This window comes from Centruroides vittatus, unplaced genomic scaffold (assembly GCF_030686945.1).
Source record: "Centruroides vittatus isolate TY-2023 unplaced genomic scaffold, ASM3068694v2 scaffold_899, whole genome shotgun sequence".
In the NCBI taxonomy this organism is placed as follows: Eukaryota; Metazoa; Arthropoda; class Arachnida; order Scorpiones; family Buthidae; genus Centruroides; species Centruroides vittatus.
Genome location: NW_027122719.1, coordinates 464731 through 479696, shown reverse-complemented (window position 1 = coordinate 479696; position 14966 = coordinate 464731). Strand labels below are relative to the sequence as shown.

Below are 14966 nucleotides of genomic sequence, written 5' to 3'. Positions count from 1 at the left end.
TAAAAAAATATTTTTTCTGTATTACCTAGAGGATTTCAGTTTTTGAGCCGTATCCTATGCGAGATGCTGTTCAACACTTCTGTGAGAAACATCTTGATAAAATTAAAGCCTATATGCAAAAAATATTTGTTAAAATACCCCTTCCTGTAAAATGCACAATTGAAGGTAAGCATGATTTTTAATTACTAAAACTTATTTAACATGTTCACTACCAGTATAAAAACTGATTTTCCTTCCAATATACCAAAAGTTTTTTATTTTTTGTTTAACATAATATGCTTGTTAATAGTGACAAAGGAATTTTTGCTATTGTATTTCCTTGCATAAAAAAGGACATGACACTTTGTTTGTAAAATAATATTATACAGAATACTAATACAAAATCAATAGATGGAATATATTCTTTGTATAATAACAATAAAAATAAACTTGTTTTCTTATAAACAAAGGATAAATTTTTCCCAAATAGTGGTAATATCAAACTTTGAGGACACACAAGTGTTCTTAACATATTGGACAAGGCACTACAAGAGTGTCCTCGGCACTGAATATGTTAAAAATCAAATTAATGAATAAGTGTATTCATTCATTTCATTTTTGATTTTACAATGTAAATATTCAGAAAAATTTTAAAATATTTGACTAATTTAAATTTGAAATTTTTAAAATTATTTATTGAATATAAAAGTTTATAAATAAATATTCCATATATTTAATAATTTTTGTAAAATACATATCATTCAGTGATTTTTCTTCAAATAAATTAAGTTTTTAAGCTATTAATAGTATTCTGTATCGATTAGTAACAGACAAAATCGTAAGTCCGTTATATAATAATTATAAAATTTAAAAGAGAGTGTCAAGTATCAGAATTTTAAAGAATTTAAACCGAAAAATTATAATAAAGGAAAAAGAGTCATGAGCATATTATCTAAGTAATGTAATAGATGGTTTCCCAAAAATATGGAACATACCCTGGAGTAAAATAAGAGTCATTGAAAGGAGTGCAAAGCTGCCAAAAATTAGTCGATATATTGAATTGACAATATCTGCCAGAGTGAAGACTGCAGTTCATCGTTACTAACAAATTTGAATCAGTGATGTAGAATTGATTTTCAGTTAACAATTGAAGATAGGATTGTGAATTTCTTATTCCTAGTGACAGATGACTCTTTGAAGGAAGCACTGTTGTACCTTGTTGGCAAGGCATTTACATTCATCTAGAAGAAGTTGAAAGAGCAACTTAGAATATGATTGAGTTTGCACTGCAGAAGAAAGTCTAATTTGCTTGAAGTTCTAAGAAGAGAGCACAATCTTCCTATACTTCATCTTCTACATAAGGTTGAAAATTAATATATTGATTTTCCAACCTTGTGTAGAAGATGGAGACAATAAGTCAATAAGGTGAAGAAAGGATGTTGAGTGTCTTATTCCAAGTGATTCAGATGGATCTTCAAAGGCAGTATTGCTGGATCTTGCTGGATAGGCATTTACATTCATGTAGAAGATGAAGACAAAAGAAGAATGTAGGTAGTGATGATACTGGCAAAGAAGTATAGGAAGATTGTGCTCTCTCTTCTTAGAACTTCAAACAAATTAGACTTTCTTCTGCAGTGCAAACTCAACCATGTTCTATGTCTCTTTTCAATTTCATCTTCCAGATGAATGTAAATGCCTTGCCAACAAGATCCAACAGTGCTTCCTTCAAAGAGTCATCTGTCACTAGGAATAAGAAATTCACCATCCTATCTTCAATTATTGACTGAAAATCAATTCTACATCACTGATCCAAATACATTAGTAACAGTGGACACTTAGTGTTCTCTCTAGCAGTGTGTCACCTCCAGACTCAAGCTCAAATAAACCCATAAGCTTGAATAGTGGATATTTTTGACAAATTTTTGATTTATTTAAAAAAAGTGATGAAAATATTGCTATCATTTGTTATGTATTTGTGAAGCAGGATTTGTTGTTATAAAGACAAAATTTTGATTTCAACAAATGACTGAAAAAGAATTAAATAACAATTACATGATACCATATTTGTGATTATCACTCCAAGTAATTTGACACATGGAAATTGTTTCATATTAGTTTTTATTTTTGTTATGTTTACTATTTTATCTTTTTTAAGCATTCTTTTTATATCCTCTCGTATATATATATCACAAAAATTATAATAAAATTTAACTGAATATAACATCTACTATAGAAAATATTAATTTACATTATTAAATGAAAAAGTAAGGTGAAAAAATTTTGTTAGACTAAAGTGTTAATAAAAATATGTCTTATTAATTTGTTTATTAAATGAAGTATTGAGTTTTGTGTCTCGATATTACTTGATCATAAATAACACATAAGAAGTATATAAAAGTAGATTTGGAAGTAAAACAGAGTTATGTATCCAGGATCACATTAATTTGTCTGACAAAAAATATCTCAATAATATTTACTGTATTTCTGTTTATATTGTTTATTATTTATATTTACTGTGTTTATTTTTTATATTGTTAATAATTACTTTAATTTATGGACTTTTTTAAATTCATAAAATTTTATTTATTAATTTATATAAGTGAATGTTTCATTTTAAATTTATTATTTTATTTACAGAAAGAAAAGCAAAAAAACATGCTAAACTTCACTTTGCCTGCCAAGGAAAAGGCCAACATTGCTTATACAATAAGACTTTGTTTGTTATGAAAACACGTAACCCACGTATATGGATTCATTTAATGTTTCTTGCATTACAGGTAAATTATTTATGATACAATTTTTAATATTTTGTAAATTCCTATCTATAATGATCGAATAACTTTATTAGTTATAATAATTAAGTACATATTTAAAAAGGTTCCTAGTTTAAAATTTTTTTAAAGTAAGAAATATGTATTTAGATGTAATAGACAGTTAAATGAAATATTTTCAGTTAACTGCTTATAAAATTTTTTAAAAGATTTTTTATTTAACTAGTTTTAAATTACTGTAATTAAGATTAAATTATTTAACTTCAAGAGTTTTAATTAATATTAAATAATATGTAAATATTAAAAAAAAAAAAATTTTAGGCAAGAGCATCATCTGCTTTAAGTACTCGTGAAGCATCTGTTGGAAGTCTGAAAAATTGTTGGGATACTTTAAAGGCTGACAATAAAACGTTTTTGACACTTGTTACATCTGCTTTTCCATCTGCAAAGGTAATTTGGTTTTGTGTATAAATTAATAATCTAATAAACAACAGTTTTCAAAAACTATTTCTCTCCAATTTGCTGCTTTGTTTTGATAGTGGCATAATTTAAAAAAGGGAAGCATTTAAAAATTCCAATTGACTAACATTTGAATATGAGTTGATAACACAATCTGTTTTCTGGTGGGAATCCAATGGAGATAGAAATGTCATTTTACATGATAAAATATTCTGCCTAAGGAGTTTATTTATGGGGGAAAAAAAGCAAAATCAGTTTTTTTAGTTGTGCCATTGTCAGTGATATATTACATATTAATAAAAGTGTTAAATTTTTTAATTAAAAGAAAATTTATCTGAATTTAAAGTATTCAATTAACATATAATACTGAATAATAATAAAAAATGTGCTAAATTTAGTGGCATTATTTTATATTTTCATGTTTTTTTTAATACTACTACATTTAATTATTTTGGAATAAATAAAATATACAATGAAACAGTAACATAAAAATATTCCAATGATTTTGATCAAAGTAATTACACCTTATTTTACATAATGGATTGTTTGAGTTTTACAGTTTAGAAATGATATAGATTATTAATTATGGAAATAAAACTTTTAATACTACTATTTTATTATATTTGAATATTTTTTGGCATCTATAATTTGAATTTTATATTTATTTATTTATTAAATGAATTTCTTCATATTAGAAATAAAGATCATACTAGCAATAGTTTTATTTATACAGTATGTACCAGAAGTTGCACCTCATCTGAAAAAACTAATGCCAGGAATACAAATTAGCATGGTATTGAGTTTTTGAATTAACATAATAATGAAACTAATTAAAATCTCAAAAAGAATTTCATATTCAAATGCACAGAATAGTACAGATAGATTCATGTAACATTTAAATTTAAGTCCTGTTAAGTGCCTATAGTGTTGACAGAGTAAAAAGAACAAGCTATGGTTTTTCTAAAGTTAAAAAAAAACTAAATGCAGAAGATATCACCAATAACTAATGGTGAGGATCTTACAACAATTTATATACATACAGTATACAGTACAGTATAGATATTACTTGTCATAGAAAGTACTTTCTGATTATTAAACACAGTACAATATTATTAATACAGAAAAGGCTATTTTTGTATTCAATTGTTATATCATGTGGAAATGATATACTGCATTTACAGGCAAACTTTCTTATTAATTTAATAGCTGTAGTTTAATAACTTTTGTAATTCTTGTAACTTAGTGCAAGTTGAGGCTTTATTAATTGTAAATTATTATATAAAAATTTAATTCTTTTTGGGCTTAATCTTCAGTCTAATATGAAATACAATCTACATCTTAATTGTAAATATTTATTAAAAAATTAAATCTTAATCTGTTGAAATAGGTCAGAGTTGTAAAAATAGTGGGAAAGTACAATTAAACACTTTGTGCCATTTCTTGCAAATGTACAAATAAGATAATTTTTGATCTGGTTTGGTTGGTGGCCACTGGTCAGTTGTACAGTGTGAATTATCTTTAATTTATGATTGAAATTTCAAATCAGCAAATAACCCACCTTATTACATAACTCAAACCCCTTTCAAATTATATTTCAAACACAAATAACCCACAGATTATCTACATGAAAATATGATAATTGTTACAATTATTATTTAATTAATTAACTGTTTAACATTTCTAAGTATGTGATTTTTGTGTTAAACAATTTTATTTTTAAAATATAAGTAGAAAATTAATTTGTTAATTTATATACATATACATATTTCAGGATAATGATATGTTGATCAATGAACTGAGAAATTATAGATTTTTTGATGTCTTTGAATATAATGGACCCAAAAATATTTGGGGGTGTTTTCTTTGTAACCATCCAGAAAGAGCACTTGGCTTCTTACAAACAAATGAACCTGTGATTGAGGTAAAGAATTATATATTTTAGTTGTTATAATTTCAAAATTATAAATACATTGTATCAATCATTATAGTTATCAAAAAAAGATATATTTTATTTTTTCACTTTTAGTTTAAAATACATTTTGTTTTATTAATAAGACATTAATTTTAATTTCACAATTATTGTTTTAATGTGAACTAATTGTAGAATTTGTATACTATAAACTTATCAATTTGTGATTATATGGAAAGAAAACTTTTAAGTTAAATAATATTCTTTTGATGTTGATTTGTCATGCTGTAATATTATACAATAATAATTTATGAATACTTTCAACTTTTTTGTATCAAAGACATTTTTAGCATTAATTAAAAACTATTCTAAATGATACAGAATGAAGTAAAAAAGAATACAAAATGCAGCCAGTTAAAACTGTGTTTAATAGATTTTTTTTTCTGTATATTAGAAATTTTTATTATTTTTAAGATTTTAAGAATAGAGTTTTACACATTTCAATAATTATAAGCTATAATTTCAGTATTTTTTTTTTTTTTTTTGTTATTTACAAGTTTGTCTTACATAATGTAGAAAGATTGCAATACAAGTGCTTATATAAGTTGATGAATATTTTCTTAATCATATAGATTGATTGATTTATTTTTTTTCTTAATGCTGTGTTCTGCTGATATTTTATTATTGCTTATATCATACTAAACTTTCATGGATATACCTAAATGGATTATGTTGCATTAATAAATAATTAATAATAATATTTTCAATGGATATATTACATATTTCAGCTTCATTCATATCAGCACCAATTGTCTCTTCAGAGACAATAAGTTGAGCTTTAAATTTAATTGAATATTTTCTAATTACTTCATCAATATCTAGAAATGACTAGAAAATATGAAACTAAATTTAAAATTGTTATGGGCATATTAATGTATAAATTTCTCAAAAAATGTTAATAAAGGTATACCTTGCTTAGAAGTATTAGCACCTTAGGTATTAGGCACATTGTTTAGCAAAGTACTTTAAAGTGAAGAGTAACTTTTTTAGAGCACTTTGCTAATGTGGTGCTTTTCAATTATTTTCATGTGTATTATTATTGGTATTTGCCTTGTTCCTAAGGAGGGTTTTGGGGTATGTTTGTTTATTATTATTATTACTTTTACATTGTTTTTTAGACTAGAGTAGTTACATGACAACTGATATTGTGAATGTTTTTGGGCTTTTATATGCACAAAAAGCCTGTGATTCACTTTAATGTGGGGTTTTATATTATAATACATCTTATAGTCTTTAAAGGAACATTTTCTTTCATCCTCATTCATATTATAGGAATACACAAAAAAAATTGCTTGCATCAATCCTTTGGTTTGCATTTATGTTTAGTATTCCAAATTTCCAAGAATGTTTTTAAAGTTTAAAAAGTTTGAAGTTGCTAATATTTTTAAATAAAATTCCTAGATGCATTTTTCTCCCTCCTATTTGTTAATTTTTCATTAAAATATAGTCACGTAACTGAATTTATTTTTACATAAATGCTAATACAGTGCAATCTTGAAAATATGATATATATGGGACCAGAACAGTGTCAGATTAAGAAAATTGGAATTTTGGGAGTAAGGTGAATTCAATGGCTTAATCCAGGGGTCACCAAACTACGGCCTGTGAGGTCAGTTCAACCAGCCCACCACTGCACTGTGTTAAAATATAATTATTTATATGAAAATATCATAGATTGTAGATAAACTTACACTTATTTTAATTTCTTTTTACATAGTAAAAAAAATGTAAAAATGCCAAAATTGATCCGATCTGATTTTTGCATATGACAGTAATATAATTTTTAAATAAATCAGTGAAATAAGAAATTTGCCAACTTTTTGTGACTGGATATCAGAGCACTTTTTGTATAAGTTGTGGTATCTGCAATGAAGTTTCTAAGAAAAGCAATTACAAGCTTGCTGCAATAATCATGTTTATGTATTGGTAAATAAATATGTTAGTTGTCTTTATTTTTTGTGTATTCAGTGTGCTGTATTGAACAAAATGGTTATGTGGCCTGTGCTCATCATTCTGTTATCTGGCCTGCTGTGAAAAAAGTTTAGTGACCCCTGGCTTAATCATTGGGAAAGAAAACATTTGTTTATTTGCATAAGTACATTGTATTAATCAAAAACTTTGGTATGATATAAGCAATAATAAAACATCAGCAGAACACAGTATTAAGGAAAAAATAAATAAATCAATCTATATGATTAAGAAAATATTAACTTACAAGATTGCAATACAAGTGCTTATATAAGTTTAATAATCGCCGCCTGGTCCAATAGACTGTGTGGGGATCAGGCAGCGATTATTAAACCTACAAGATCAGCACAAGTGGTGAGATAACTAGAAAAAATGGAAATACACAAAGTGCAGCTCACCACACAATGCATTAAGCATAGAGATGCCAACAGTTTATCCACAGCCTGGAAATCATTCTATGAAAAAAATTTATGACTCCACAGATGCCACTTTGGTTTATTTCTGTCTTTAGGTGATTTGTATACGCTTGTTAATTTTATTATTGTTGGTTGTTATTTGTATTTTGCTTACATTTTTTAAGTTTGTTATAACGATATTAAGAACAGATCTACGTTTTACTGTTAGATGTATAACCGCATTTTGAAATTTGTTCGTTTTAAATTCGAATTTCTCGTTCATTTCTTTGTAAAGAATAACTGAAGATCTCTTAAAGGGACCGAAAACGTTTTTATAGAATTAATCGTTATGCTGGACCCGTAAAAGGTGTAGATTTATTTAATTTAATATTATACAGTTCCGGTAAGCATTTCTTTATGTATTAATCAAAAACATTTATAGATCATATGTTATTGTATTTTAGCATTCTTAAAGTAATTGTAAATCTTTTTAAAATGATTTTGAATTGTCTTTTGCCATTTTCTCATGAGTGCACTGCTGTTGCTGCTAATCATGTTGCCAAGTTGATGTATTCATACTAAATTTAGTGGAAATTGAAGCAACCATTGGAAATTTGGTGGGAGGTACAGTCTTTTTGGTGGTAAATTTTGGGTAACTGATTTTTATATTAATATTTATACAGTATTGTGTTATAAGATACTGTTCCTTCTTTTGAGCAGTCCAAGTTGTTGAATCTAGAAGTCTTGAACACTTGAGCTTGACACAATATTAAAGCTCAGGATAAATATCATGTCATGTTTAGTAGGAACTGAATTTTGAAATAGTGGGAATTGGCAATAGTAAAAGGGATGCTCAAGAGTTACTAGTGTTGGATTACTAGTTGATTCTTGAACATTACTAGCACTGTACAGTACTGTACTTGAAATTTTAATTAAAAATGTTAAGTGAATTTGAAATTACAATTGTGTCCATTATTATATTAATTACTTTTTCCATAATAAATTGAGAAAAAAGAAATGAATATTGTAAATAATAGTCAAATACCATTCACTACATAACCCAAGAATTTGGTGTATAATTTGGAGTGTTTATCAAACTTATTAGCTGTGATTTTTTTTTCGTTTCTGCAAATTGAATTCTCATTCCAGGATTCTAGAAGAAAAAATGATGATTCATGCTCCTTAACAGTGTATATTGTACAATTTTTTTTTTTTTTTGAATAAATGTTATACATAAAACATTTGAGCATTTTTTCAGTGTGGAACGCATTATCGTATTTTACATTAATTTCTACGGGAAAAATTATTTCGCTTAACGAGTGTTTTGCATTAGGAGTAAGACTCTGGAACGAATTATGCTCATTAATTAAGCAAGGTTCCACTGTATATAAATTTTTTCACATCAGATGTTTAATGAGAAATAGTTTAATCCATAGTATTTTGAACAGATTTATACATTATACAGTGATAAGTTTGTAGTCCTTCAAATAAAAATACTAATTGAAAATATTAGTTAAAACGTCGAGAAATTAAAGTGTCCATATTAATATTAATAATATACATTTTAATACTGATACAGCCATATATATATAAAACAAGCAATTATCTATTGTGAATCATCACAATGCCAGACTATACTTTCTTATCATATCTTTTAAAATTAATTTAAAATATATGCTCTCCACCTCAAATTAGTAATGTCTTGCCCCTGTACATAATACTTTCCCTGTTAGCACCAGTCATGCCATCCTCTGTCTAACTCCTTACAGGGGAAAATTTTTGAATTGAAATAATGTGACTTCCAATTTGTATCAAAAGTTCATATACAGTTAATCAGAGCCTCCTGTCTTTATGCCTTCCATACATGTCTTGGCTTTCGTCTAACTCTGTTCTCAAGATTAAGGAAGGACAGACAACAGACGACAGTGGGATTTTATAGGTCTACAATTTTTTCAAATAGCAGCCCAATTATTAAAATATCTAAATATTATGTTATGTCTATATATCACAAGTTCTACATGAATTGTTTTTATTGGTGAAACATTCATTTCTATGGCAACTGTTCAAATTCATATTATTTGGTAAAAAAAATTTTTTTTACAAAAACAATGGTCAAAAGAAAAAACCCTTATTGATCATTTGATAAATCTTAATGCAATATAAGCTGGACTTAAAACATCAGTAATAATTGATTTTCTTGAATGTAACATGGGATCAAAACTCAAAATTTATATCTTATACAATGTTGACTTGGTAATTTTATCTATGATAGAAATTTTTCACTATAAACTAAATATATCAATTTGTCAGAGTCTAGCCAACTAGTTTGCCAAAATTCAAATATTGACAAACTAGTTGGCTAAACACATTTTTGCAATAGCAAGAACTAAAAGTTTATATTGTAGATTCAGGACAATTTGGCAAATTATTTGACGATACAATATTTATGAAAAATGTGATAAAAGAAATTTTATAATTTAATAAAGTTTTCATAATTTTAAGCAAAAATTAAATTTTTCATTTCCTCTCCAGTTATTTTTGGTGGGTTTTTGTTCACCATTGGTAATTTTTTAAAGTGAAAAAACTTAATCTTACTGATAGCTGATGTTTCTTCTCCCATTGAAAAAGACAGATTACACAGCTTATATTATTTTCAAAAATTAATCTACAAAAATTAGAATTAAGTTTATAATACTGCTAAATGTATATAACATTCTGAAAGATAGAAATTAAATTACAGTAGAGAGTCGTTAATCCGAATCAGTTGAGGACTGGGGTTGTTCAGATAACCGATTATGTACAAAAAAATATATTAACCTGTCCGATGTTCAAATTTTTCTCCGTTGCATGTTGCTTCGTGTTAAATTTTCGTCAATTTTTAAGCCTAACAAAAATTTTTATAATAATAATCGAGGCTATTGTATCGTTAAAAATTATTTCTTTATTTTGTACAAACAAAATAAATATATTGAAAAATCTAAAGTACAATTTTCATGTTTTTATAAGTAAATCTAGTATCAAAAACGTTTGATTCAGCACGACACAGTCCGACTGAAAATCGTTTGGATAACCGGGGTTCGGATTAACGACTCTCTACTGTATATAAAAAAAGTATTAATTTTTCCCAAATAATAATAAAACTATTTTAATCTTATTATTTAAGGGCCAATTAAAAGAGAAAAAAGGAAGGTGGAAATTATTTCGTCGCTGGAGAACTAGATATTTTACTTTATCAGGTGCACATCTTTCCTATAGAGGTTCGGTATGTATATTCACAGAAAGGTTATTATTTTAAGCTGAAAATTAAATAGTAAATTTATTATTATAACTTTACAGAAAGGTGATAAAGAAGTGTCTCCTATTGAAGTTAGTCAAATTCGTAGCGTGAGGGCAATAAGCAGCCGTCGCAACATACCAAAAGCTTTTGAAATATTTACAGATGACAGGACTTTTGTTCTTAAAGCAAAAGATAGCAAAAATACAGAACAATGGGTTCAATGTATATCCATTGCTATGGCTCATTCTCATGCTAAAGATACTACCCATTAAATGTATACGTGTAAGTGAAAAGATTAATATTTTTAATCTTAATGGCTCAAAGAAAAAATGCAATTGTATAGTTTCTCTTTACAAGAATTGTAAAATTTTATAAATTGATTCTTTTGTCTAATAAAACTTTAATGTAAACCTTAATTACAATTATTTGTATACTCTATAAGAGTAATGAGATGTAAATAATTTATATCTTAAAAATTGGTGTAAATATTTACAATATAGTTATTGTCTATCAAATTATTGTTTTGTGATGTTATGTATGTAAAAGATTATTCTAAATTTTATCAGTATTGAAACATGACTTACAATTACAATCAGATTTATTATTTGAAATTTGGGCATTTATTTTCAATAATATAGTGAAAACTTGAAATCAAAGTTTTTGAGTGCTAGATGTAAATTTTGTGCCTTAACTTTCTAAGGGAAAAAAAACCCCTGCTCATATCTTTGAAATAAAATTTCATATTAGATATATATATCTATATACATACCTGAGTGCTTTCTTTTTGAAAATATAAACAGTTTGACTGGTTAGAAAAATCCTTATTATTTAGGATTTCAGATGATGTGTAATTTTTTCTTTTTTTTTAATAAAAATCTGTAAATGTAAGGTCTCTCTAACTGTTTGTTTTTTTCATTTATAATAGTTATGACAAGTTTGGAGTTTTTATAATTCAAAATTTAATGAAAATATTATCTTTAAGAGTTTACAATATGCACACTTAAATGCACAGTGAATATCCTATGTTTATGCACTGTATTCACAAATATAAATATTGCAATGCAATTACTGAATTCCAAATAATCTTAGAGTATATGAAAATATATGAATGAACAAACATTGAGAGAGACTCAAAAAATATGTATATCAATCTGAATGTAATTAATCAATCTAACTAAAACAGTACATGTTATATATATATATATATATATATATATTGATAATTTAATACCACTGTTTGTTAAAATCTTGTGATATATCAAATTTGTTTTGCTATATTTTAAGAAATTTAATATTTTAGAGCCATTTGATAAAATTATCTTTACATGTAACTATTATAATTTATCTGCTGGACAGAATATGTATAGATACTGCCATATTTAACATTACTAATGCTTTTATTTCTTTGCTTTAATGAAATTTATCCAAATTTACATTTGTTATATAAAGCAAATTTTAAAATGACTTGTATTGGTAATTTGATTTGCTTTCTATATTGTTGAAATCACATGATAACAACCTCCAAAATTTCTGACCAACTTTTTGTTGTGTATCTAATTCTTATATCACAGATGTGTTTTATTTTTGTAAGTTTTAAATAAATTTTTGACATTATTTTATGATAAAAATATATACAAATGTTTGTTTGAATTTTACAGTTCAATTTTAATCAAATTGTGATAAATCAGTTGCTTTCTTGGAATGTTCACACTCCTGACACCCTGAAAATCAAAAGAACATTGTCTTAAATTAATTTTGTTAATAACTTTCAAGTACACTGAATATCTTTTACAAAAGTGCTTATTACCTTTAACACATTGATATCTTCACATTTTAATTGTTTTCTACGAACTTTAGCAGTTTTAATATCTTCAAGTTGTCTTAATATCTTCATTGTTGTGTTTAAAAAAGGGTAAACAACAATATTTGAATTTCTTGAAAACTGTTCTTCATTTAAATGCAGAACTTCTAGTTTTGGATGTCTCTCAACTGTAGGTTTATTTCTCTTAGGATTACTCAAATTAATAACTGTTGTAACTTTTTTCGTGTTCTCTTCCAAGTTTGTACAACTAAATGTTGCATTGTGGGAATATTTTTCTGGCTTTTGAATATTCGTCATAATGCTTTATAGTTTGTTATTCAAGTTTATCTGCAGGAAAATATATATAATTTAAAGATGAACTAGCCAGTGATTATTCAGCCGAATTAATCAATGCACCTTTAACAAGTGATTCCACTTTAAACCGTCCTTGCTCCAAAGACTGCTCATTAACTGGGTTGAAAATGTTAGCATTATTAGCATTATTTAAACTTCATCCACTGTTAAAACTGCATTGATTAACTCAGCCATATAATTTAATTAAATGTTGAATTATATATTTATGAGATAAAGCAGATTAATTTATAATTATGAATTATATATTGGATTTTTTCCATAATATTTTACATAATTATAAGTAATTTTTTAAGAAACTTCTGCTTCAGTAATTTTAATTTAGCAGATTATAGATGTTTTGATGTTCATTTTAGATACTTTACATTATTTTCAGATAGATAGTTATATAAAGTTAATGTGTGGTGTGTGTGTATGTGTGTAAAATATGTGAGTAAATGATCTAAAAGTATGTAATTACTGTTTTCCTTTTATTATCATTGGATTTAATAACAAGTATAGTTTAAAAATTATATAAATGAAAGATATCATTCTAATACTTTTAAATGATTAAAACTGCCAAAGTTTATAGAAAAGTTTTTTAAAATAAATTGAATTTCTTGGTAACAAAAATCGTCACGGTATTCATTATTCATGTAAGATATTTCTGATTCCGCCATTATTTATTTATACGAATTGAACGAAAGTCACTTACATAACACTAAAATACATTAAATGAGATGGCTGGAGTAGCTAAATCAAAGTAAACTAAAAATAAAGATGCGTACTTGTCTGTATAAATACACTTTAAAGTTTTAATACGGAATAATTGTACAAAATACAAATTAGAAGGTAAAACTTACTGTAGTTTCGTCGTTAATAATTTACCATTTAAAAATGCAACCGGCAGAAGCGCCACCTGACGTTAACAATAACTATTTTAAAAAAAGTACAACGATGTAACGATCGATATTATTGACTTCGGTGTTTTGTGCTCATTTTTAGCAAATAGAATTTTTATAGAAAAGTTTGGAAAAAATATATTGAAGTTCTGTATATAACAAATATACAGAAGTGTATTGTAAATCGAGATCTCCCAAGGAATAGATCTCGTTCTCTCGCTTTCTGTTAAGAAGAATGAACGCAGGTTAATTATCTCTCTAAATCTGCATTAAAATAGAAAATTCTTCGAGGAGAGTGATTTAATAAATCTGAAAATTGCATTTATCAGACTCGTTTAGTTCTCCAAAGAGATTAAAATCCCAATATTACTCTTTCAGAAAGCGACTTCTCTTTTAATTACAGTTGTAGAATCATCTTTGATGCAATTACAATTTCTAGATAGGTAGATATACTAATTTGAGAAGCACTAATCATTATTTTATACTTTTCTCTACTCGAGTTTAGCACTTCAAAGAGGTAATGCAGATTGCATTAAATGTTTGAATATGTACTTTAAGAGTTTCGTCAAGTTATAGAATGGCGACCAGAAGGACTTTACATCATCTCATTTACGAAATAATTATCATCTATCATTCTGTATTTTTTTACAATAATAATTATTATTTAAAATCAGAATCAGAATAGAATTAAATCCAATAAAATATTTATTTGAAAAATATATTAATTTATCAACTGTAGAAAAGCGACACACAGCGTTCGTATATTTTTTTAAAAAAGTCGCTGATTGGAGATTAATTTAAATTGAAATACGTCATAGTCGGGGATTAAATTTTTTTAAAAATTTTTTTCCTTAATATAAATTAAACTGAGAAAGTAATTTAAAATTGTCTATATTAAATGTAATTATTAAAACGTAAAGTCAATAAAGCATAAAGTATTTTTATGATATATAATGATAGCGCTTAATCTCGACTCCGAAATAAATATGGCGTCATAAAGAAAAAAATTATTTTAAAAAATGGCGTAAACATAAAATTACATTTTAAATTTTAAGAGGATTTTATTATTGTTTTGCTATTTAAATTTAAAAGTA

At 26.0% G+C, this 14966-nt stretch overlaps 1 protein-coding gene and 1 long non-coding RNA gene across 2 annotated transcripts in view; one reads left to right on the top strand and one right to left on the bottom strand.

Moving 5' to 3' along the window:
- The window catches only part of melt (melted), a 63346-nt gene extending 50890 nt beyond the window's left edge, over positions 1–12456 (top strand). Inside the window, 6 exon segments of the mRNA XM_067288694.1 lie at positions 30–165; positions 2617–2756; positions 3072–3200; positions 4981–5130; positions 10705–10803; positions 10878–12456. Coding sequence (XP_067144795.1) covers positions 30–165; positions 2617–2756; positions 3072–3200; positions 4981–5130; positions 10705–10803; positions 10878–11090 — 867 coding nt within the window. The 3' untranslated portion in view covers positions 11091–12456.
- Positions 12197–13865, bottom strand: LOC136990318 (uncharacterized). The gene is made up of 3 exons (XR_010883039.1): positions 13834–13865; positions 12626–12967; positions 12197–12539 (listed from the first exon to the last, which is right to left on the bottom strand). It is a non-coding gene; the product is annotated as an uncharacterized lncRNA (long non-coding RNA).
- Between the last annotated feature and the right edge of the window lie 1101 nt (positions 13866–14966).